The sequence below is a fragment of the Symphalangus syndactylus genome, chromosome 4, assembly GCF_028878055.3.
Source record: "Symphalangus syndactylus isolate Jambi chromosome 4, NHGRI_mSymSyn1-v2.1_pri, whole genome shotgun sequence".
NCBI classification, from domain to species: domain Eukaryota; kingdom Metazoa; phylum Chordata; class Mammalia; order Primates; family Hylobatidae; genus Symphalangus; species Symphalangus syndactylus.
The window spans coordinates 145331511-145358326 of record NC_072426.2 but is presented as its reverse complement, the minus strand read 5'-3'; the positions used below and the strand labels follow the sequence as shown (position 1 = coordinate 145358326).

Here is a 26816-nt window from a genome sequence, read left to right as displayed (position 1 = left end):
AAACCCTGTCTCTACTAAAAAAAATACAAAAATTAGCTGGGCATGGTGGTGTGCACCTGTAGTCCCAGCTACTCAGGAGGCTGAGGCAGGAGAATCGTTTGAACCTGGAGGGCAGAGGTTGCAGTGAGCCAAGATCGTGCCATTGCACTCCAGCCTATGAAGCAAGAGCAAGACTCTGTCTCAAAAAAAAAAAAAAAAAAAAAAGTGGATAAAAATACCAAGCTCAAAAGCAGGGAAAGGGTGGTAAATAACAGATTCCAAAGCATTTACAGTGCAGTGTTGGCGTATGCTAAGTCCTTAAGAGATGGTGAGTTTTGAGACCGTTCAGGGTGGATGCATTTGGAAGCAGCAAGTTTGTAAATTCAGGTGTTTAGTGGTCTAAAATAAATCAAGCCATCTCCTAAAGCAATAGAACTTAAAATCATGGAGCTTATTTATTACAAAAGTTAAGTTAGTATACAATGAGTAGGTAACAGAAAAAGAAGCCCAAAGGTTAATTAAGAGAAAAATTAAATTCTAGCATTATAAAAAATGAAATAAATAATACAAGCACATATTTGGCCCTTCCGGGGCATTTCAGAAGTCTTCTATCAAGATTTTCAGGTGACAACAAGACATTTTGAAATGATATGACCACAATAGTTCTTTTCTTTCACTAGACAAATAAAGGAGCTTGAGGGGATTTTGCAATATTTGAATGACAGAACGAAAGTGTAATATATGAGTAGTGCTGCTGAGCTCAATACAACATGAACTACTGGGGGACTAGACAGTGAAGCATCTGTTCTCCTCATTAAACAACCTTCTCCCTTGCCAGAGAAGGAGACTGGGTGAATTTTTTTAAACAAATGTATTTTTGAAATATTATCTAGTCAGATTGAAAGGAGGTGAAAAGGATGAAGGGAGGGAGAGGGAGAGAGAGAGAGAGAGAGAGAGAATCCAGAGAGAGAAAAAAAGACCTGAAAAGTTCTATTAGTATTACAAATAGTCTTTTAAAGAAAAAAAATAAGTTTTTTTTTCTAGTTGTATGAATTTGTACAATAACTGATTTCTTGGTTTCAGGTAATCACTGTTACCAGTTATTAGTATGTATGTGCATTTTCTTCATGGCTAATTAGAAAGATTGTTGTTTTATTCCCACATTAGTGCCAAACATATTCCTAATGATGGCTCTATGCGTCTATGCATAGCAATCTGCATTTGTTATTTTCCTTAGAGCCCATGTAATATGGTGTAATTTTTATTTACATAATGGAATAAGTTTCTGTCAAATTAACTGGAAGACCTTGAAATGCTTTGCAAAATAAGTCAGTTCCATTGTATATATTAGCAATTCATCCACTGCAGAAAAATGTTATTTCTATGTAGTCAAACAAAATGGCATGCTGGGTAGTGACTAAGTGATGTTTTGAATGCCAGCCTGAAATGGTAGTGGGTGTGTTTGGAGGGCCTGATATACATAGAAAACTACCTCAACTCCATAATTAAATGGTTCTATGTGTCTTTCTTTAAAAGACAATAAGATGTTTTCTGATACCAAAATATGTAACTTTTATTTGTTTTTTTTTCAAAATATTTTGCCTTCCTAGAGAAATAAAATGTTTTATTTTTCATGCAGATTCAGATAATATAGGGGATCACTGACTGCGATAAATCATCAGCTGAACATGTTAAATTTTTTTTGGTTATATGTAAAAATAGAGAAACAGGAAAATAGAGCAATTAAAGTATACAATTATTTCTAACATTTCATTCATGAATATGTATTATCAATAAATGAATACACATATACATGTATGTATGTGCATATGTATATATATGTGTGCATATATATGCAGATATGTATATGTATGTGTAAACATGTATATATGTATGTACATACAGAAATATTTGATTGTATTTTGCCCTTATAGAATTGTTTTTGTCTTAAATTTTTAACTATGTCCTCTTTCTCTGAGGTTTTTCCATGTTTTGGTAATTCAGGTTAAGATGGTTTTAATTTGGCACAAAGTAATACATTTTGTCTCTCCTGGTGAATTATTTAGATATCCTTAGAAGAAAAAAAAAAAAAGAACATTTTATTTGTGACTGAGCTTTTCTCATTTTAGGAAAAGTAACTTATTACTACTTGAGCCAAATTTTAGTTAAGTGAAGCTGGATTCAAATTCCCTACACTGTCTTCTGTTGAGCCCTCTCCTTCTCCTGGGCTTCCTGGGAGCCCTGTGCCCTTCGTATTTCCCTTCCCTTTCACATTAAAACTGGCAACTGGCTCTCACTTTGATTTTAAATCTTGGAGAGATAATATAATTGAGAAGAAAATGGACTTATGACAATGACAGATGTGTTTTTTTATTCAGTTCCACCACTGACTAGTGGTTTGACTTTTGACTAAAACTTCAAATAAACATAGCATGAGTAAAAATCACACTTTGTATTGCAACCTAAGCATAACCTGACTCCTGACATTTTTAAGTAATTCACATTTAAATATTTTTAAAATCTGAGAATCATGACTTTTTTTTCAGCTCCAAAATCTTTTTGGTTGTGTTAAATCTCTTTAAAACTCCTTACTTATATTTCCTATTTACATTTTCTTACATTCTTGCCCTCATTCATATATTTATATTAGACAACTATTCAAGTTACTAAACTCTTTCTTCCCTTTCAAGTCACAGGATTCTTCCAAATTGACAATTATTTTTATTTCTCTGTGTCATTTTGAGATGCCATCAACCATTTGAATTATATTGTAACGTCAAGTATGAGCACATAGCCCTTGGCAGATAGAAATATGATGTCTTCTTTAGTTACCCATTGACAATGGAATTGAAAATCTGGGACCTCACCCCAGGAGGTCTCTCTGCTCCCAGAAGCCAGCCAGGAGAGGTGGGCTTCAACCAATACAACTGCTTCCTCTTATTCTGTCTGAATCAGAACAAACAGCTTCCTTCTCATAGAGAACACAGAGTAAGTGAGCAGAAGCAACCCCCCCTTCCTTTTTCCAAAAGATTCCTTCTCCAAGGAGATGATCTCTCCTCTAGGCAACTCAGAAATCTGCTTACTTGCACAAGCATGGTAGATAGACACACTTCTTTCCAAGACTTTAGTTTCTCAATTGTCTCTCAATTGCAACAAAAGATGCCCTGATACCTACACTTTCTCTCCAAAGATTCAGATGGAATAGGATATCTGTACACATCTCAATAGAAAATTTTAATTATTTTAGTGGCTGGGATGTAAAAATAGTAAATTGGAAGAGAGAAATGATCAGAAACAAATGCTCAAGTCACCGTCTTCTAAATGTTCCCTTTTGAAGACTTATAAGATATAGTTAAAGCATGCAGAAAAATAAAGTAGGTTCTGGAAATCTGAGAAGAAAGAGGGAAGTAAGATTGCCATTTGATCATTATACTATAAAAAAGCAACTACTTGATTAGAGGAAAAATGAATGACTTTAAATAAACAGAATGGCAATAGACAGTGGCAAACTATATGAAAAGAAGTATAGATATTATTTGGCGATTATGTAAAATAAGTCAGGAGAATAGAAAAAGCTAGAATAAAAAAGGTAAGAACAACATGCAGGTGTGCACACATGCAAGCGCACATGCACACACACACAGACACAAAACAACTCCTAAGTATAAGAAAAAAAAATCGAGGTGAAAATAAAATACAACCAAGGTAACCACAAAACTTTGTTGAAATGAATGGAAACAAAATTGAATCAAAGAAGACAAGTATTCTGTGTCTGGATGGGAAAGTTCATATTTTTCGAGATCTTATTTTTCTCGAAATTTATATATGTATTTAATTCGGTCTCAATTTATCAAAATTATCTTTAATACTTTTAGAATATTTAGAAGGTGGGACTAGAAAAAATACTTTTAAAAAGAAGTGTAGGGTAGGCATGGTGGCTCACAGCTGTTGTCCCAACTACTTGGGGTGGAGACAGGAAGATCACTTGAGCCCAGGAGTTTCAGACCAGCCTGGGCACTGGTCTGTAAAACAAAACAAAACAAAACAAAACAAAACTAAACTAAACTAAACTAAACTAAACTAAACTAAACTAAACAACCACTTCAGCCTGGGTGACAGATTGTACAGAGTGAGGCCCTGTCTCAAAAACAAACAACAAACAAAAAACTCCAAAATGTGTAGTTGCTGATTTATGTAACCATGGAGTATAACATGGAGTACAAGCACACAAATGAAGTCAGTTTGGTACTAATGCTAAAATAAAAACATGTGCGGAAAAATGGAAAACATTCTTTATCTCAGGAAAGAGCTATGTTCATAAGTGTGTATCCACATAATACATCGTGTTAAAAACACCACATTAATCAATTGAAAGTTTATCACACAAAGAGAACAATTCACATTCCCATAGCATCTAATTTCAGATGAATAAAAACTTGATTTATATATATATATATATTTTTTTTTTGGAGACAGGGTCTGTGTCACCCAGGCTGGAGTGCAGTGGGGCAGTCTCTCCTCACTGCATCCTTAACCTCCCATGCTCATGCGATATTCCCACCTCAACCTCTGGAGTAGCTGGAACTACAGGAGTACACCACCACACCCAGTTGTTTTTTTTTTAATTTTTTTTTTTTAATTTTTTACTTTTTGTAGAGACAAGCTCTCACTATGTTGCCCAGGCTGATTTTGAATTCCTGGGCTCAAGTGATCCTCCCGCTTTGGCCTCCTGAGTAGTTGGGACCACAGGCATGAGACCACAATGCTTGGCCTACACGTTTTTTTTAAAGCTATTTTTTCTAGTCTCACCTTCTAAATATTCTGCAACCTCTGTCTCCTGGGCTCAAGTGATCCTTCCACCTCAGCCTCTCGAGTAGTTGGGAGTATATGCATGCACCGCTACAACTGGCTAATTTTTTTGGTATTTTTTTCGGTAGATACAGGGTTTCACCATGTTGCTCAGGTTGATCTCGAACTGCTGGTCTCAAGATATGTGTCTGCCTCAGCCTTCCAAAGTGCTAGAATTACAGGTGTAAGCCACCATGCCCAGCCAAAAACAATGTTTAATGTTAATAAGTAATACACATTAGGCAAAAGTTTATGTGTTCTTGCAAAATAAATTCTTTTAAAGATTGAAGTAACAGTTCAAACCAACACTATAAAGAAGAAAAAATTTTACTTCATTAAAAATATTGTAACATTAAAATATTTTAATTTTAAAACCATAATTTAAAATATTTGTAATGTTTTTAAAATAAAACCATCATACAATACAATGCTATCAACTAGGAGGATATTTACAATAAGACAAAAATTGATACACAGTCTATAATGTTTTTGCATACTGATAAAATGAAAAGATACTTCTATAAACCAGATAAAGTACTACAATAAGCAGTTCACTAAAGATAAACCACAAATGACAAACAAATATGTCAAAATGCTTATTTTATTATTAAATAACTATATTATTAAAAATACTGCTACAATCTTTTTTCTTTGCTTGATGAATTAGCATAGGTTTAAAAACCTGATAATACTTAATTTTAGCAGTTTCACAAGAGACTGAAGGAAATAAATATTGATACAAACTTTAAAACATTGTGTATTCTGTATATTGAGTCCTAAAAATGTTCATAGACTCTGACCCAAATAATTTTATCGTATGTACTCTAAGAAATGATCTGAAATTGAAAAAATATAAATAGAAATATTCTCAGGAGAGAGTTGTTTGTAGCAGCAAAAAAGAATGTTAACAGCTTAAATGGTCAACAAAGTAAATATTGTAATCAATTATGGTACTTGTATATATGAAAGAATGCCATACAACTATTTACATAATACAAGGCTTTCCCTGAAAAGAAAGTTATGCTTTTGGCATGATGTTGAACAATAAAATGCATACTTCAATGTTATGCAAAAAATATAAGTTCAAGTATGTAAACAATATAAGCGATAAATATTATGTGATAAAATGGCTAAATGGCAGTATTTTTTTCATTAAGTGGCAGAATTTTAAGTCAATCTGTTATTCTTAATAGCAGATTTTTAAAAACACATTTTGTTTATAGGTATCTTCACTCAGCAATTTTTCAACTATTTTGGAATATTTGGTTTCCCAAATACTCTTTTAGGGAACAAATGCTTTTATCAGTAGACAAAGTATTGAATTGCTTTGCTGCTACATATTTCATCATCATAAACTGACAACTTTTTTCATACTATCATTGATGAACTCAATTACATTCTGTCCATTTTCCCCCAAGCTTAATAACCTCAGAGTGGGCTAGAATTCAATTTTAGATCCCTTCTGTGAAATCTAAAACTATAGGCCAATCTGGCTAAGAAGTACCCTGATAACTGGCCCACATTAACTCAGAAGTTGTCAAAGCTACATTCTATCAGTGAATGTTATTACTTTGTCATGTGTCAGATGGGGCTCTCAAATCCACCCCACCCCAGAGGACCTGCTCAGGCAGAGCTCAGCTTAAAGCCTAGCAGGTTTTTCCATTGCAATGGCTGGTTGACTAATCGGACTTTGATTTGCTCTGGACTTCTACCCATCTTGGATCTGGGAAAAGGGTGGGGAAAGAAATCGAAGTCTCAATTTGATTTCTAGGCACAGACCACACTCTCCAATCTAATTTTTACCAAAGAGCCCTATTGTGGGATTTTTCAAATGTGTAACAACAGTGAAATTGTACTTTTCCAAATTTCCTATTTTTTTAGAAAAGAGCTCTGTTTACTTCAAGAAAATTGTTGGAAAGAGGGATGTGCAGCAGTGAAGCATTAGGAGAGTTTTTAGTTCCAGAATATTACACAATTTTAATACAACCAAATGCCCACTCTCCCTTAAAACAGCCTGATTCTTTCCTTGTGGTTCACGTCCTGCCTACATCTGAAAGCAAAAGGAGGCTGCTCTGAGAACTGGCCATCTCAGAATAAGAAGAAGGAAAGCAGGGGAAATTTTCTCTACTTAGTGGTTTATTTGTTTTCTTTTTATTTTGTCAGAGAGCCCCATACAGTAAGTTATAAGCCCCTCATTCAGCAAATAATAAAGTGAGATTCTGTCTTCCATTTGGGTGTGTCTCCATGCATTTAGTTCTAATGCTCTAGACCCATAAGGAGAAAAGCTGAATACTAAGGTTGGGATATCTCTTGGTTCCTATTTGAATGCCACATTGAGACAGTCAAAGTTTGTTACATACACTCTTCAACTTTAAGTTGTAATAATTCATTCTCCATTATCAAAAGGTTTGGATCAAGAAACAGAACAACTTTCTTTTGATCATTAATGAAAAGGCACGACTTCTCATTTGTTTCGAAGTTCAGTAGTTGGACAACATGAGTTTGACAAGAATCATTATTTAGGTTTCCTTTATACTATTGTACACAGTTACTTTTGTATTTTAAACTGAATGTTTATATTCCCTCAAAATTCTTATGTTGAAACGTAACCCTCAATGTTATAATATTTGGGGATGAAGATTTTGAGAAGTGGTTTGACCATGAAGGTGGAGTTCTTGTGAACAAGATTAATACCCTTATAAAAGAGGCCCTTTCCAACATGTGAAAATACAATCAGAAGATCTGTGGTCTATGAACTAGGAAGTGGGACTTCACCGGACATTGAACCTGCTGGAAGCCTTGATCTTAGACTTCCTAGCCTCCAGAGCTGTGACAAGTGTCTGTTGTTTATACGCCATTCCATCAATTTCATTATAGCAACCTAAATAAACTAAGACACTTTGCATGTTTAATTCATCTAAATAAAGTATGTAAAATATAAAATGTGCTCCTTAAATTATTTCTATTTGAATTGTGATTCTTTGACCCTTGATTGAAAACCCTGTTATAAAAATATGTTTGTGATAAGAATGATTGTAATATCTAACATTATTGCAATATATTGGAGTTACCATTATCAAACATTAATTATAATATTAACAGAAAAATTAAACATGAATATTAGATTTCTCATGAAGTATCCCTAAATATGTTAAAGTGTAGAGTTAGAAAGAAAGATTTCTAACTTTAGAAAGCCTCCTGGACTCTAGAAGCCAACATTTATTTCTCAACATGAACCAATAACATTTTGCTTAACTATGAAAATATTTTAGAATATTTTTATTAATTTTGGATTTTGTTTTGTATATACAATTGTGCTTTGATTTTGAAACTCATAATTTGTGATTTCTTTAGTTTTTGTTTGGCCCATGGATAGATGTTATTTATTTGTTATAAAGATTTGCATAACTTCAAAAGATAAAATTTAAAGGTCTTGCCTCCTTCGCTAGGGGACCCATTCCTATAAAAAATGGTCCATGTTCACCTACACTCAGGTACACAGACACACAAAATATGTGCATGCGTGCATACAGACACACCACACACATAGACATAGCTCATTTGTTTCATTCTGATTGATGTGTATGGAAAATTTTGTCAGTAGCTATAAACTTCTCCCCCAATTGTAGAGGGACAATTTTGATATTAATATAATGCACTAAGTTGGCTTGTAGTGGGATAAATACTGAGGTACTTTAAAACCCTTTGTTTCTCTGCCAAGAACACATGTTCCTGTCTTTTTCAGCAGTCCCTTTAGAAAAGAATTAATTCCAGACAGCTTTGAGCTATTCATGCCAACACCACAGGCACTAAAGGAAGCAGCTTTCAAGAGAATGGCTACCTCTATCCTCACCTTAATGATTTTTCTTTTGGATCAATGCTCATAGGCTTTGGATGTCTGCGTGCAGAGTATTTATTAAGTTGACTATAATGACTGGGGATAGCACCTGCTTGGTCTGTTGATCCCCTGTATTATTGTGTTTTTTAAAGAAAGTACCATGTCTGGTTACAAAGAAATCCTCAAGAAGCTTTTCACTTAAAATATGATTCAGAAATTACAAAATTCTCATCACTAAAATTTGGTATTCAGATGCTTATTCCAGGTAAAAATACGTTTAGGTATCTAATGAAAATGAAAATGGTAATTAGACCTGAGTTCATTTATCTTAAAATTAGCCTTAGTTGTATTTATTTGTATTTTATTTTTGTCCTATTTACATGTCACTGCGTAAGTCTTGAATATTATTTTACATAGTAAGGTTTCTTTCGTTGTGCTGCCTGGTACTCATTCCTTTTCCCTTGACGTTCAGGCAGCAACCACAACTTCATGTAACTATTGTTTTGAAGAGAAAGGGCAAGTATAACTTAGTTTTTTTGTTTTTTGTTTTTTAAGGCAAATACAATTGTGTGTGTGAGAGAGTGTGGGTGAATATGTATGTATGTTTATGCTAGTAGAGACAGTTATATAGGAAAACTTCATGAGAAAAAAGGTTTTCTGAATATCAAATTTGACTTCAAATATCAAAGCTTAAAGCTCTGTAGGAAGTCAGGTTGAATCGATTCTAAATACTAAGTGATAGCAAAGCTAACCTTGTCTACCCTGGGCAAAAGTGATCACAAAAGAAAGAGATGACGGTGAGATTACGTGACCCTAAAGTCCTGATTCAACAACAAGCATCTGTGAGATGAACCGCCCTATCTTGTCTTGGTCTGCACTGCAGCCGTTTGCTTTTTACGGGTTACCCGGTAAACCAGCTCATGCACTCTGTGGTCTGCACTAACGCTTGGATTCCTCTGGTGGCCAGCTCCGGCTCTGAACTTGGCTCTCATCTGGCTGGTGAATGGGTTGGGGTAAACAGCCCATCTGGAGCTTGTGGTTACTATTAAGGATGTGAAGGTGTGCATAGGTCTTCAAGGGTGTGTTCAAGCCCATCTCTAAATAAGCTCACAATATACCTGAGCTCTTCCCTGGGAAGTGTGGTACATGTCCTATATCCTCTCTGTTTTGAGGCTTTACTGAAATAATATAAAATTGTGAATGCTCCATTTCCATGACCGGGATATAAGACCAGAGCTAGAAGCCCTCTAAGGCAGTGCTTCTCAAATTATATGTGAGGACTCTTTTTTCAGAGTCCAGTTTTTTGTTTTTTAATATCTAAGAAGTCATAGGTGAATACACTTGTAAAGTGAAAATGAGCTATTAGTAAAATAAAAGTTTAAAGGCAATATTTCATCTCCTAGAAGGCTGCAGAGGAGTCAGGATCACCATATTAAGCTGTATGACAGTGCTGATAAGGGAGAGGCTGGAGGCAGAGAGGGTAGCCCCAGAGCCCTATCAATGCTGGAAAGGTTGACTCTATACACCCTTTGGCCCAAAGCCTTTATTTGCTTTGTCAGTTCCCAAGGTGTCAGAAAACTAATGATATGGACAGGAGACAGGGAAATACTGAGTACAAGAGGGTGGTTCCCTGGCAGAGGCTGTACCTGCAAGCATGGAAACCCATGGCCCTAAGTGGGAACAGGCATTCCTGTTTTCATGCCCAAAAGTTGCCTTTTGGCCCGCCATGCTCCCTTATCCTGTGCCCATATAAACCTCAGACCCCAGGCTGCAGAACCTATGAGGAGATGAACAGAAGAGCAGAAAAATGGCAGAACAGTGTGGTAGAAAAGGCAAGAAGAAAAGGAACGTCTGAATGCTGAAAGGAGTCTGGCTGGGGATGCTCAGAGAGAAGATCAGCTGCTGAGTGGCCAAACTGCAGGGGAAGATCATTTTCCCACCCCATCCCCTTTCCAGCTCCCCATCCATCGCACTGAGAGCCACCGCAACCATTTAATAAAATCCCTGCATTTATCCTTCAAGTCCATGTGTGACCTGATTCTTCCTGGATTCCAGACAAGGACCTGGATATCAAGAGGGCACTGAGCTGGTTAACACTTAAGCCATCTGTGGACAGCAAAGCTAAAAGAACGCACTGTAATACACGCCCACTTGGGCTTTGGAAACCATAGGTACCCACCCCTACATGTTACCGTGGGGATGGAGCCCCAAAGCACTCACCTCAGCTCCTGCACCTGCCCGTCTGCGTGCTCCCCTTCCTGTAAGGGATTTAAGTGCATGGTGCTGAACACACAAGCCACACCCCTGTCACACACCCTGTAGGAGGGTCAGGGAACTCTCCTGCTTCACTAACACTCTGCCTTTGCCAAGGTTGATGACAGTGCCTCATAAATACTCCTACCCTTAGGTTTCAGGAGGAAACTTATAAGGTGCCTTGTTACAAATTCCAAGAATACCCCAGTAAGAATAAATTCTTTATACACATTAGTGACCTTGATGATAACCGTACTTTCTTAGCTAGTATTCCTTCTTATTTCCTCATTGCTTTCCCAGTATTTCCTAAGTTCATTTCCCAGATAAATTATTCTCACTTGAATAATTGAGAGGGAGCAGGGACCCCTCTTGGCCTGTGGGCCCACCCAAACATAGAATTAAAGAAAAATCTTGAGTTTCTTCCAAGGACCTAGCTAGCCCGGAGAAGTATATAAGGAACTTGATAAGCAAGAAGGTGATAATAGCTCAAAACAATAGGCAAGGAAGTTAGAAACTAAAGATAACAAACGTCTCCCGAGTTGTTTTGCTGAAACCTGGATCCACACCAAATGGGTCCGCTGGCACATAGACCTCAGATAAAGGGGTGCTAAGGACTAAACTCTGACCACTTATGTTCTTTGTTCTACATTTTTTCCTGAAGGGCCTGGAGGAAGCCACATCCAGGAGCCACAAGCTAAAGTTCTTTTCTGCCCATCCCAAATTTTTAAACAAAGCTTCTCTTTTTTAACCAACTGCAAATAATAAGAACTTTAAATCTAAATATGACCTTAGGCCAAACATTGTGTAACCTGTATGTATTGGTCTATGATTTTGCCTGTAACTTCTGCCTTCCTGAAATTCACACTTGCTCTTAAAAAACCCTCACCTGCAAGCCATTGGGGAAGTTGGGACTAAAGTCTGAACTGCCTGATTCTCCGTTCTTGGTGCCCCGCAAATAAATGCCTTCCTTTCTCCTGCTGCAAACCTTGGTGTGGGTATTTGGGTTTACTGGCCCAGTGTGCCTACCCCAGTTTAGTTTGATAACATCATAGGCTCAGGGACTGATTCTGAGGGAATAAAACCAAAGTTACCACTACTGAAGTCCAGCCTGCCATCCAGAAAACGAAGGAGAGTAAAAGCGGGAAAAATACGTATATTCGATTGAGAATTTACTCCATAGCGCCTGCATTTTCTTTTTCTTTTTCTTTTTAGACAGAGTTTCGCTCTTGTCACCCTGGCTGAGTGCAACGGTGCGATCTCAGCTCACTGCAACCTCCGCCTCCTGGGTTCAAGCAATTCTCCTACTTCAGCCTCCTGAGTAGCTGGGATTACAGGCACCTGCCACCATGCCAGGCTAACTTTTGTATTTTTAGTAGAGACGGGGTTCCACCATGTTGGCCAAGTTGGTCTCAAACTCCTGACCTCAGGTGATCCACCTGCCTCGGCCTCCCAAAGTGCTGGGATTACAGGCGTGAGCCACTGCGCCAGGCCGAGCCTGCATTTTTTATTAGAAATACTTGCATTACCTTGACTTGGCAAGAGTATATTTTCTACATTTGAGAATAAACGTGGTCTTGAGAAGCCATGTAAAATAGAAATCAATCTTTCCACCCATGATATTGTAGCTGGCACAACTTCTATGTGCAATTCTATGATTATATGGATTGTTACTGATAAACTATGTTTTCTATTTAATAATTTAAATAAGAATATCCAGCAGAGATAAATATAAAAGGAAGTGTAAAGTAATTGACAATTACTATTTTATAAAAGGTAAAAAGGATAATCTAATGGCATGTGGGCAGGAGTGGGCAAAAGCTCTCTACTGTTTCTTTTTGTTCACTAATCTCCCTCCAGGCAAGTGTATGCAGGGAAAGTTCCTAATAAAGAGAACAAAGTTTACTTCTTGTGAATGCTTTCTATAAAAAAAAATTTTGTTTCATGAAGTCCCAGCATTTTACAAATCTAACTAGACCCACAAAGAAATATATAATTTATGATTATACACAAATTATAAAATAACCTAAAAATACTATAGCATTTGCAGAAAGGTAGAAAGAATGACTTCTCCAAAATAATCATTGTAAAACCCAGTATTATTCTTCTGTCCACAAGGAACACTCCCATCTCTTTAAGAAACAAATTGCGCTACTGCTAGAGCTGATAAAATATCAATGGAAACAACTCTATCAAGCTTCCTATTATAAACTATCATTCTAGGCTTTATAGCTTGGCTCTTTCAAACTAAAGTATGTTGGGCAGAGACTAAGCATACAAATTGCCAGCCAAAATACATTAAGTCTGGTTGAGCTGTCTTTTTTTGGAAGATGCAAATTGGAGCATTGTGCTCTGCGTGCAGTTAGTGCTTGGCATGGGGCTGCAAGAATGCCTCTGATAGTGTGACAAAATAAAATAAAACAAAATAAAATAAAAAATGAAAAACTTTTCAGTGGGAAATTTTAAAACAGATTGGTTATTATTTCAAAATGTACAAATTTTAAGTTGTTACATTTAAGATGAATTTTAGTTCATGAAAACAGTATTTTAACATCACGTAATATAATCTACATAATACTTTCATCCAAGTTTATGGGAAACGGTCCATTTGATGGTTTTATTGATAACTAAACCATTTGAAGGAATCATTGACTCATAGTAGCATCTATGATTACAGCCTTCTGTGGTGACTGAGGGAAAATGGCTTAGATTAGCAGATATTTTATTCAAATAGCTGTGCTTATGAGTTTTGCTTCAGAGATGCAGGAATAGAATCAAAAATTTAACCCGAAATAGTTCTGGACATATCAGAAAGTATAAGTTTTGGCTTCTGGGTATTCTGTATCTATAAATCCCTTTTTTTAAGTTCATAGAGTTTGGTCTCTTCTTCTTTGCTTCTTTTGCACTGAAACATTAGCATAGTAATGGGATATTATAGCAAAAGGATATTATTCTGAGGCAGTAGTCAGTTCACTCAAGTTATTCCACTCAGTTGATGACCTAGTCCCTTCAAAATTACTTTGAAACTTGCTGGTTCTTCCTTCATTCAAGAATATTTATTGAGTTTCTATGATATGCCAGGCACTGTGAAGATAAGGGAAAGATAAGGTTCCTGTCTTTGTGGAATTTATACAAAGAGTTTGCAATGTTATTAGTAACACTGCTATTAGGTCGCCAGAGGGCTTCAGGACCCTGACGGACAATAGTAGAAAATATAAATTGGTATACTCAAGTGGAAAAAATGTTTTACTCATTCTTGCTTCATTTAAAATTTTTATATTAACACAATAATATAATATTAATTTTTAAAAATAAGCACAACCTTCTTTTACACAATCTATACCTTTTCATGACTGTAGAAAACTTTTTTTAAAAAACGTTGACTATCAATTCTTTGTTTTTTTGATAATAGTTCATGAGTATAATGTTTCCTTAAATAGAGAACTACCTGAACTTTCTCCTTCCTTTAACTCTGTATTTTGGAACTTCATGATAAATCTTTTTTCTCCACTAGCTAATAATGATATTGACTGCAAAAATCAATAAACATGAAAAGTAATGACCTCTAGCAATTTACTTTTATTAAATCTGCAGAGAGTTTTGATATCATTTACTCTGCAACTCAGTCTCTGATTTTATTTTATTTTACTTTTTCTAACTAGTACATTGCTTTGTTCTCAGGTAGAAAAGGAAGAGGAAAGCACGGCAAAATTCAGCTAATGCATCATTTTGACACATCTGTTGTTTGGTCAGTGGTGTGCAGTCTCCCATTTCTGATATAATAAATGTTTACGGTATTTCTATTTTAATGAATGCCCTAGGCTCCAGGACCTGTTTGTATACTTCTGTAGCATATATCTTTAGTGAGGAGATGGTGTTGTCTGTTTCAACTAATAGAAAGTAAAACAGAATGGAAAAATTAAATTTGAGAGCCACTGCCTCAATACAACCTTCCCGGGGAATCAATACAGAGCTGTGGGGAGCGTGGGGAGGCCAAAGTGGCAGCAATTGGGTCAATTAAAGGAAGTGAGCGCAAAGTTCGAAGGAAAATAGATGTTCATTTTCAGCAGGTTAGTTTGTTTCAATATTGAATCATTTTCTCCTTTATTTCATAAGAATTGATGAGAGTTTTCTCAAAGAAAATCACAGAATATAGAACCTCATCCCCTTGATGTCTCAATGTCTCTGAAAAAATGGCACGATTAGCTGTCATGTTTGACAAAGTAAATACATAACACAAAGTAGATGGTCGGGGTTGCAATAAAAGCAAAAATAGACAAAGGAAATTACATCAAACCGAAAAGCTTCTGCACTGCAAAGAAAATAATTAACAGAGTGAAGAGACAATTTAAAGATTGGGAGAAAATATTTTAGCAATACATTTGATAGGGGGTAATCATACAAAATATATAAGAAACTCACATAACTCAACAGCAAAGAAACAAGAAACACAATTTTAATGTGACAAGGGGCCTGAATAGACATTTCTCACAAGAAGATATACAAATGGCCAGCAGATCTATTTTTAAAATGCTCAACATGGTTGATCATTTGAAAAATGTAAATTAAAACCATGAAGAGAGATCATCTCACACCTGTCAGAATGGGTTTTATAAAAAAGACAAGAGATGACAAGTTTCAGTGAAATGTTGGGAAAAGGGAACCCTTGTATACAACTAGTGAAAATGTAAATTAGTACAGATCTTATGGGAAACTATGTGGAATTTCCTCAGAAATACCTAATGTTAATGACGAGTTGATGGGTGCAGCAAACCAACATGACACATGTATACCTATGTAACAAACCTGTACGTTGTGCACATGTACCCCAGAACTTAAAGTATAATAATAATAAACTAAAATTAGAATTACCATGATTTAACAAGCTCACTTCTGGGTACGTGCCCAAAAGATTTAAAATCAATATGTCAAAGAAATATCTGCAATCCCATGTTTATTGCAGCGTCATCCACAACAGCCAAGTTATGGAATCAACTCAATTATGCAATCAATTAATTCAATTGATTGAAATCAACTCAATCAATTATGGAATCAAATATCCATCAATGAATGAAATGATTATAAAAATGTGGTATATATACACTATGAAATAGTATTCTGCCTTAAAAAAGGAGAAAATTATGTCATTTGCAAGACATGGATGGCATTGGAGAACATTATACTAAATGAGATAAGCTGGCACAATAAGACAAACAACACAAATTCTCACTTACATCTAAACAATCTAAAACAATCGAACTCATAGAAGCGGAAAGTACAAAGGTGATTACAGAGACAGAGGAGTGACAAGGGGAATGAGGCCAAGGTGGTCAAAGTGTACCATATCTCAGTTAGATAGGAGGAATTTGTTTAGTTTTTCTTTTTTCTTTTTAGTTCTATTGTACAGTGTGCAATAATTAAACTTTAATGTGAATTTCCAAATGAACTACATTTGGTTTATGAACTGCCTATAAATATGGAGATATTTTCTATTGAGGAAAACACGAAGTACCAGTTTACATGCCTAAAAAGGAACAGTAGTTTTGCATCTCACATAATAGCCCTTTTTCTATAAATACCAAAGTATGTATGGAGTGTTTGGAAAGCATTTAATACTATGTTGAACATGAAATTATTTTTAAATCATGCATTTGACCCTTTAAAAAAATCTCAAAATGCCAGAACCTGACTTACAGTGTTTATGATATTGTTTTTAAATTAAATTAGCAAAAACTGAGAAGACTTTAGGGAAATTTTATATGGATTTTTAAATATATAAATTCTCAAACACTGCAATTAACAGGTTATATTTTTCCACATAAATATGGACAAATTTTGTGGAGTTCCTTTTGCATTAGAATAGAATTCAAACCCATCTGCTCCACCGTACAAAGCCAAAGCTGGCCTTATATAAGCTTGTCTCTTAGGAGCACAGTGCTCTATGTATTATGGTGAAGATGAAAAAAATTATGGCAGATTAAACATTGTTTCAAGTATATTCTAATCAAACACTGAAAGTTTTTGTGTGATATCAAAAACAATATATTAAATGAAGGTAAAATGTCAGCTGATTAGTATGTATCATGAACAATGAAAAGCCAAAATTATATAAGAATAAAATAGCTACATTTAAATTATAGTTGGTGATACACAGCACAGGCTGGCATACTTGACATGGGTTTTACATTTTTTTCATACAATAACTATCTATGTGCACCCACTGAAATATATTGTATAGAAAAAGTAATTGAAATATAATTTTGTAGATCTTGATACTTTATAGAAAAGAAGGCTTATCTAATTCTGTAGCTCAAATAGATATTTTAAGTCATGCAAACAAAGTTTTCTGGGTATGCCTTATTATTTGAAGTTATCACAATTTTAAAGGCAAGTGTCTGAGCTTACAATTGTTTAAACTCTATTACAGAGGATTAATAACTCTAGAGAGTCTAATAAATCAATTACAATGAAAAAAGCAAAATTAAAATCATCTCTTTCCCAGTATTATACAATTGTGACACTTCTCAGCATTTACAGGCATATAATTAGAATACAATTTGTTGAATAGTAGTACAATATAATCATTATAGAACTTTGGTGGCCTGATGTTACTATCATTTTTATTTGTTTCCCTAAGTCTGTTGATTTTTCTTTATGTGAAAGGCATATATCTGAAGATAAAATTGACATTCTCGGGATAAGCTAGAATTCTGTTTTCTTAATGCTTCTCACTACGTGCTGGAAATGTAACACCAAAAATATAAACAAATGATAGTACGCATTTTTCAATTTGCCTTTAAAGTGCCATGTATTTATAAGGGCATTCGTAATGGCAACAACCACAATTACTTTTGCACCAACCTAATATTATTTTAATGTTCAATGGATAACAATATTCAATATATGACCATTTTATCAATAGTGACTTTGTATTAATAGGAAGTGCCCAGAAGGAATTTTAGGCGACTGAGTAATTAAAATATGGTAGAATGTTAAAATTCGGTGAGACTTAGAATTGACCTTTTCTTACCTCTTAATTTTGTGCATGGAGAATCTCAATGTTTTGGTTAAGATCCTAGTGCTAAGTGGGAAGCTCAACTTTCATCTTCATCTTTTTCCTTCCTTACACTGTTTCCTAATACAGAGGTTGTGATTCTGTTTCAAAGTAGACTAACAAATCTCTTTAAAGCTTACTCTCATGTCTACAGAGAATAGTTATATTTCTCTATTTAATATGCATGCCGTAAACTTGTGACATTTAAAGCAAACATTTAAACAGAACAGAAAATGCAATAAGGGCCTGCTTGTAATCATAGCTGAAAGGCCATACCTTTCAAAATTGAAGATATCTTTGCATTTAAAACTTTACTAGTATTTGGTGAAAATCTTCAACAAAGAGTAGGTAGAGAACACTTTGCCTTATGTTAGATAATACTATTTCCTGTATTTCCAGAAATTTTCCTGGAATATTTATACACTAAACAAATGTTTGTGGAAACTAGTAACTGTTCTATTTATTTAACATTTGTAACCCGTATTCTAATCCTATAAATAAAACCTTTAAAAGATGAAAAAGTATAGCTATGGTTGTACATCATTATGTATTTATATATGCACATGCACATGTGTGTATACATGTGAGCAAATAAATGCATATGATCCATAGCTCACAGTGCTGAGAAATATGATCATCTTTTAATAAAGTCTGGCCTCTGCCAATATTGAAGGTTTGTATCATATCTTATCAGTTTTCCCTACCTTTAATTGCTGGTTTCCACTTTTAAGCCTCTCTGTGCCATGGCCTTAAATAATGGTAATAATAAAAACACACACACAAAAGAAATCCATTTGAATTATATGAACTTCATGAAGAAGATACTGTATAAAGAGATTACATTTCAGAGATTTTAGTCAAACCTGAGTTTATCAGAGAGAATTCTCCTGAGGAAGAAATGATTGTACAGAAGCCTAAATAATTGCTAGTTAACTCAGTGAGAGTGTGCACAGAAGGAAACAGGCTTTGCAAAGCCCTGATGATGAGAAAAGGCGGGACATATTTTTAAAATAGGCCAAAGTGTTGTGTGGCTGAAAGATAACGACCAACAAAGACGGTGATTCATTATCAGTCTGGAAAGTTGCCAAAAGTCAGATTTTGGAGAGTCTGTAACACTGTGTTTCAAATTTTAAATGGTTTTGTATTGAATTCATTGAGTAGTTTTATGCATCACAATAATTACTTTTTTTTTTTTACTATTAAAGATTGCTCTGATAGAACAAGGTAAAAACTTGGAGCAGTGCCAAAAGTTGATGTAATCAGTGAGCAGAAGTTTGAGTGACGTGAGTTGGCTATCAGAATAGTCAGAGAAAGAGAGAAAGAAAGAGAGAGATGAGTTAAGAAAGGTGGCAGCAGTGGGAGAAGAAGTGAAAACACTTTTTAGTTGTTTTGCATATTTTTTTTAAAAAAGCAGATTTTTCCAGACAATAAAAAGAAACCATTAAAGATAACTGAGGATTTTGCTTGTGAAACTAAATAGACAGGGTGCCATATGCCAAAACAGGGAACACAGAAAGGGGAGCAGGTTGTGAGGGAATATGAAAAGTTTGAATATACAGAAGTTTGAAGTGCTATAAAATGTTTAAGTAGAATAGCTTAGTGAGCAATTGGATATATGCTTATGTCTGGGCCTCATAAGAGAAGTCTAGGCTGGAAATACAAGTTATGGAGTTAAAGGCTTATCTTTACTTGCCATATACAGTTTAGAAACATCAAGGTCAGTGTCTCATTAGTCATAACAATGTGATAGACACTATCATTTTATTTACTTACAATTGCAGGTGTAAATAGTTTAAATAAAATATCCAATATCACAAATTCAGTTAGTAGCAGAGTTTGCCAAAACTCATAGGGCTTAAAGCAAAATTTGTTATTATTATATTTCATTGTTTTGGGATTAAGAGTTGGAACAGGGCATACTATAGAAAATGTCTTTACTCAAAATGTTCAGGGTATCAGTGCTATTAATTGAATTGCTGAGGACTAGAGCAGCTGGAAGGTGGCTGAATACCCCTTGCTTTCTACACATGACCTTTTCAAGTGGCTTTCCGAGAGGTCAGTCTTGGCTTTTTACAGTATAATAGTTATATTTCTTAACTGGAGTTGAGTAATCCAAGAGAAAGAATCTATCAACTGCCAGTCCTCTTTAAAGCTAAACTCGGAAATGGCATAACCTCATTCTCCACTACATTTTATTTGTGGAAGTACTCACGGGCTAGACCAGAGTCAAGGAGAGGATACAAAAACTTCACATCTCAGTGAGAAGAGTGCTAATGTATTTGCGGCCATCTTTCATCCACCACACTTAAACCTATGATGCTTTATAATTACTCCTTGCTACTATCAATTTATACAAAGTACACCTGTAGCAAAGGGCCAGGCATACCATAAGTAATCAATGTGTTTATTTAATGAAATAGTTCTAATGTAGGCAATTATAGTTTTGTTAATCATAAAAAAGCCTTTAAATCATTTCAGATGCTCTGTCATTTTGCCTAAAGGGACTAAGATATTTAGGATATACTCACAGGCCGGTACTTTTGAATTCCTCTAGTAGTGGATTACAAATGTCTGTAAATTATTTAAGCTAAGGTTCACAATGAACAGTCTTTCAGGTTCAGCTTAAAACTTCTAATTTTAAATATGTTTTAAAAATACTCTCAATGACTGACTGCATTAGATCAGCATGTAGAACTTTTTCTTAATATAATTGATAGCTTGTTGCCCACTGAATGTTAAAACACTCAGCAATAAGATGATTTCAAAGAAAAGGTCAAATGCTGCCTTTGAAAAAGAGCAAACTCCATGCAAAGAATAACGCCATTTGAAGTAAACCACTTTCCTTGCTATTGTGAGTGTCAAAGTTCTGATTCATAGGGATCAATAAACCAAATAGAAAATGTTCCCAACTCATGCAATCATCAGCATTATGTAAAATTATGAGATGGCTGTGATTAGCAATCTAAAATAAAAAAACAATTAGATATTAGGCTTCAATTTTCCTTTCATCCCTCAGAACTTTTAATAATGCCATCGTGTACTATTTAGTTCTTTATAAATGATTGTATAAACAATGATAATTATTGTTGTATCAGCAATATAATATGTAATAACACTCAACCAATTAAGACAAATGATATTGTAGGTATTATAATTGACTTGTACAGAATTACATTGTGCAGTTGCAAGTCATCAATATATGACATTAATAATTTAATTATTCTAAGATATTAATAATTATGATCAAAGTGTGAAAGCAATGCATGCAAAGAAACAATGGGAATTGTAGTTGGAATCCTGGCTCTTCCAGTTTGTCACCTAACCTTGAAAAATCACTTAGCCTCTTTAAGTATCAATTTTATCAGCTGTAAAGTGAAGATACTGTTTTCATGTTGAAGCATCATTGTAAGAATTAATCAAAATGATGTATTCAAATAACAGACCATCAATAGTCAGTTATTATTTTTATAATTATTAGTCATTATTAATGGCATGGTAGAAGTTGAACCAGTAAGCAAATTGTTTTTCTCACAAATATTTATTTTGGAGCATCTGAAAGAGGGTAACTCTATTACATGATTTTTAGAAAAGGAACATATGCTATGAAAAATGAGTCTTAGGAAAAAGGAAGCAAAAAGTAAAAAGTATAAAAGTGGCATAAAAAAACAAAGTTCTTTGCATATTACAAAAGAGTAAAACTGAGAAAAAAATAAGAACAAACAGATAGAATAGCTGAGAAAAATCTTTCCAGATAAATACCTTTAATATCAGTCTAAAATTTATTTTGTAAGTATTTAAATTGTTGGTTATTGATACATAAAATATGTCTTTCATAGGCGTGATCCAGAAAGTGCAATCATTATTAATATGCTATTTTTTAGTCTCCATTTTATTCTGATTTCCATTGTGCTATTGTTATGGAAAACCAGGCAACCCAGGGACCTTGTTTTTGTGTTTCTTTCAAAGTATGTTGCACACTATAATTGATGAAATAACTATTTCATAAACATATGTTTTCCAAAGGACTAACATTTTTGTTGGTTCATTTAGTCAAATTTATATGGATTGCAAATATTTTTTCATTTAAGTACAAAGTAAATTTTTCTGTAGCCCTGAAGTTGTCTTTCTCACAGCAAGAGTAAGCATGTAAATTAACTTCATCTTAATGAAATTACTCTGGAATAAAATATGTTAACATTAGAGGCAATCAAGTCATTTTAATATACTGAGTTGTCCTGAAGTTTCTCCCTTTATAGGTACTGACAATTGCATATTAACCTTATGCTATTGGTTAATCTTCTTAATCTTAGTTTAAACATCTTGCCCATCTGCTCAGGCAGATTCCCCACTCCCCTTTTCTTCTGCACTTTTGACTGGGAGTCTCCAGAGGCTGTTTTTACTTCTCAGGTCTCATGTGTTCCTCTTGGAAAGTTTTTGCAGCTGCACTGTTACGAACTGTCTTTTGTAGATTCCTGCTTTCTCTCCATAACTCCTTTCTGACTGTCCCCTGCTAGAGAAGCTACATAATGGTGGGAATCTCCCCATGGTGACAGCTGCTAATATAGCCAAAGCTTCTGGCAAAATACACAAATATGTAACCTAGTTTTCTACCCTCACCATTTGTCTGCTGGACATCAAAGAATGTTATCTTTCTCATTATACTTTGAAGATTTCCTCTTTAAAAAGCTTCTCAGCTTCTGTCATTTTTCTTTACTTTCTAGGCTGAAGAACAAATATCAAGAAGTCTCAAAATGTAAAATATACCGCATTGAAAATTTTTTGGGGGTTACATACAAGTTTGCGGTTTTCACCAAACAAACTTAATTGCCAGTTAAACAAACAAAAAAGTCAACACTCTTTGGGAGAATATAACAGAATCAACAATACAAAATTCACAATATCAATGATATCATGCAAAATTAGTTGACATGAAGAACAAAAGAAATATGACCCATGATCAGTAGATAGAACCATTGGTGGAGCCTGATCATGAAATATCATGGTGTCAAAATGAAGAGAAAAGGATTATAAAGCAGCTGTTATAACCAAGCCCAGTGGCATCAGGGAAATACGCTTGTAGTGAATAATAAAAAAGAATATCTCAGCAGAGAAAGATCTAGATTCTCTTGGACAGTGCCAATGCCAATGTTTTCAGGGCCAGCTACTTCTTCTATGAATCCATTTTATGTTCTATTTGAATTTCACTTCTGGCATTATCACTTTCTATTTCCTTGTTGCTCTTTCATCTTTCTTGGCCAACTCTCTTTCACTTATCCATTTAAAAATATATCACATGGATTCATAACTGGGAGACAAGGAAGCAACATAACTACGGGCTTTGCTGACTGTTTGTGAATTGAATAACAAATGACCGGTGACCAACCACCAACAGACTTGGAAGAAAGTGATGGGGCTGGTAATGGATCATGATGCATACCTATTATTTAATGTATTAATTTGTGGACTAAAGAGCTAGCAGCAAAGATTTACTTCACATAATTACTCTCAGTTTTGAATTTGAATTTTGAATTTTGTTGTTGGGGGTTTGGTATTATTTAACTAAACTATAGTTTACTGAAATTTATATATATCAGAACTGAGCAAAGCAAGGAAAATGTATATATATTAAACTGGAAGATAGAGTATATAAACTCTCTTTAGCAAATTGGCCTTGGGTTGAAGAAAAGACAATATATTTAAAAGAGAAGAAAAAATACTTAAAACTCTCACAAATATCGATGTTCATGATTATATAAAAAAGTTAAGTCTAGAATTAAAATGCCAGGAAAAATATGTGTGTATATCAGGAAAAAGCAAGAGAAAGAGTGTTTCAAGGGAGATACATAGAATTTGCAAATAAGGCTGAATAGATGAGTAAGAGAGGACTGAGAAAATTATCTCTAAATTTTTTTTTTTTTTTTGAGACAGAGCCTCACTCTGTTAGCCAGGCTGGAGAGCAATGGCACAATCTCAGCTCACTGTAACCTCATCTCCCAGGTGCAAGCAATTCTCCTGCCTCAGCCTCCCAAGTAGCTGGGATTACAGGCGTGTGCCACCATGCCCAGCTAATTTTTGTATTTTTTAGTGGAGACGGGGTTTCACCATGTTGGCCAGGCTGGTCTCAAACTCCTGACCTTAGGTAATCCACCTGCCTCAGCCTCTCAAAGTGCTGGGATTACAGGCGTGAGCCAACGCTCCTGGTCTCTAGAATTTTTTTTCAAGTTAAGTTATTGGTGATTACTTTCGGAAACTGAAACTAATTTTGAGAATTGAATGGGCAGTAATAGTGTGGATATAGCAATATTGCTCATGATTTCAAGATGGTTTGAGGCTTGTTATTTCAGCATAGTCTGTCCCATCCTAAATGATACAAAAGTTTGAAAGTCTAGAAGATAAAAACGATCACTACAAGAGTTAGGACTTTGAGGAAGTGGAATGAGGCAGCATTCAGGGCACCGGCAGAATTGTTAAGCTTTTACAGCATAATAGGGGGGAAAAGGAAAAGAGAGGAATGTAGAGGGCATTTTTAGTGTTTTTATGTGAGCAGATATAGCATCACAGTATCTAGTTTTCCTGAGAAATAGTAGGCATGGCCATCTGCACAAAGTGGTGGGAAAGAAAAGTACTAGATATTTTTAAGAACGATCAAATAGATGCTCTGGAGAATGAGAGGAAGAGTTGACTAGGAAAATGTAAGAGGATCGCTGTGCAGTGGGGAGATTCTGTTAGCTCCAGTCTCAGAGTTCTAGACTCAGCAGTTTATTGATTTTTTAAATTATCCTAAATAACCCATGTATAAACACAGAAAAGATAAACTATTGTATTGATACATGTTAAGTGACAGGGCAGGTACCAGCAGAAAGTAAGCAGCGTTGGGCCCGTTATCTTAGCAAGCTCTAAAAATTAATATTTCAGGCTTTTTAAATTCATATATACATACAGTCCATAGCCAAGTGCCAGCCAATAGGAAATGTATAATCATCTAATGTATGGAACTCAAGCCATCATTCCACACATACCTGTATTGCCACTTTGAATGCTTGTAACTTAAAGAACAAGGAAAGATGAATAAAAAGAAAAGAGATGACACATTACACTTAATTTCAAAACTTCATGTTATACCTAGGGTAAATTTCAGTGCTGACAGAATAGTCCCAAAAGAGATATTATTTCAAGGCTAAATTCAATGAATTAAATATACCAGTCAATAAGAATAACCTTTGTGTAATAAATAAATGGAAACAACCCTAGAGTAGAAACATCAACTGGGTTCTCAATGTAGTTTAACATCTGACAGTTTAGGGTTTTTGTTGGAGTTCAGGCTATACGACTACGACTTCCTGGCTCCTAATCAATGTTCTAGTGAGGAAATACGGGACAAGTTATTTAATCTGTCTCATCTACAAAAGTGGTTAATTATATACTGAAATTAATTGAGCTAATACATCTGAAGTGCTTAAGAGTGACTGGCATGTATTAACAGTGACTATCGTATAACTGTTAGATATTACTCTCAATCTAATGGTATTATGCTATTGGTCCTTCCAGCTCATAAGATTTTTGGGAGAATACAATGAGATAATATACACTAAAAATTCTTATGACTTTGTGTGATTTATATAATTTATTCAATGTATTATTAGTTACTGACATTGTGTGAAAAATTCCTAAAACTTTTAAGATTAACAGCAGTGAACTCTATTTCATGGGTAATTTTACATTTTATTTTTAGTGTGTGAAAGGTAATCGAGAGACTCAAGACCGAAAATCCAAACCTTTGGGTTAAAGAAAAATCCTGCATTTTTTTTCTATAAACTGAATTAATTAATATGCTTTTGAATTATGAAAGGGAAATAAATAGGAATTTTTCTCATATATGTGTGATTTATGCTGTGATGACTTATGCTTTAGAGAACTTTTGGGATACTTACTGGGCTATGTCCTTTCAAAAGACATTTGTAAAAATAACTCAATTATTAAATGTCTGGGGTTAACAAAATTTTCTGAAATGCTAAGTATATATCCGAATAAGATTTACAAATGTCTTACTGTTACATAAAAGATTTTATAGCTTTGTAGTTTTCATAAAAGATAACTATGCAAATAATACATTTCAAATAGAATACATATGCGAATGACTACATGATTTTATATGTGTGCCGGAAATCATAAGTTAGATTCTTTCCTGATGAAGTCATTTCTCTAGTTGACAACTGTCAAAGCCATCTCAAAAACCCATGAATATTAAAGCACTGTTCACTGGCACATTTGGCATTTTGAAGTCAGGCAAATAGAACTCATGAAATATGAAAGGAGTGCTCCATGTCGCTTTGTAGAAAATGTTGCCATTAAGATGATGTATGAGGAAATTCACACCTTCATCTGCTGGGAGTGCTCAACTGTATTTTCAATCAACTGTATTACTTTGCTTTGATAGTGTTAACATTGGGTCATATTCTCCTTTTTCCTGGCTTTAGGAGGTCTCAAAGATTTTAAATTATTGTCACATGTAATGCATGTTTTAAACACAAATGTATTGTTTTACTTAGTTATATTATAACAATCAATAGATTCTAAAGTCTTTTTGTTCTAGATGTTAGTAATAGGCCGGGAATATTCCTAGGCATAATATCCACTGCCAATTTTTATTCTGATATTACTGGCTTGAGGAGTCCAAATTTATTAGGAAATTGTGATGGTTTCTTTCATATTTTAGCCTCAGGAAACTTTGTCCTGCCTACATTTTTCTTCATGCTTAGTGATATTATGGACTTGTCTATTATTCTTGAAAAGTTTACATGTTTTTTACATTTTTAAAATTTTTGAGTCATTTTAAAGAAGGCGGTC

The 26816-nt window shown here is 34.6% G+C and overlaps 1 protein-coding gene across 3 annotated transcripts in view; it reads right to left on the bottom strand.

Annotated features, from left to right (window-relative positions):
- Window positions 1–26816, bottom strand: part of GALNTL6 (polypeptide N-acetylgalactosaminyltransferase like 6) — a 1246491-nt gene that overhangs the window by 997531 nt on the left and 222144 nt on the right. The window contains exon 1 of one of the 3 annotated variants that reach the window (XM_055276415.2): window positions 9571–9910. The exons of the other annotated variants lie outside the window; for them this stretch is intronic. Within the exon in view, the coding sequence (XP_055132390.1) occupies window positions 9571–9732 (162 nt within the window). The 5' untranslated portion in view covers window positions 9733–9910. Of the gene's footprint in view, window positions 1–9570; window positions 9911–26816 lie in introns of those variants that run through there. 3 annotated transcript variants of the gene reach the window in all.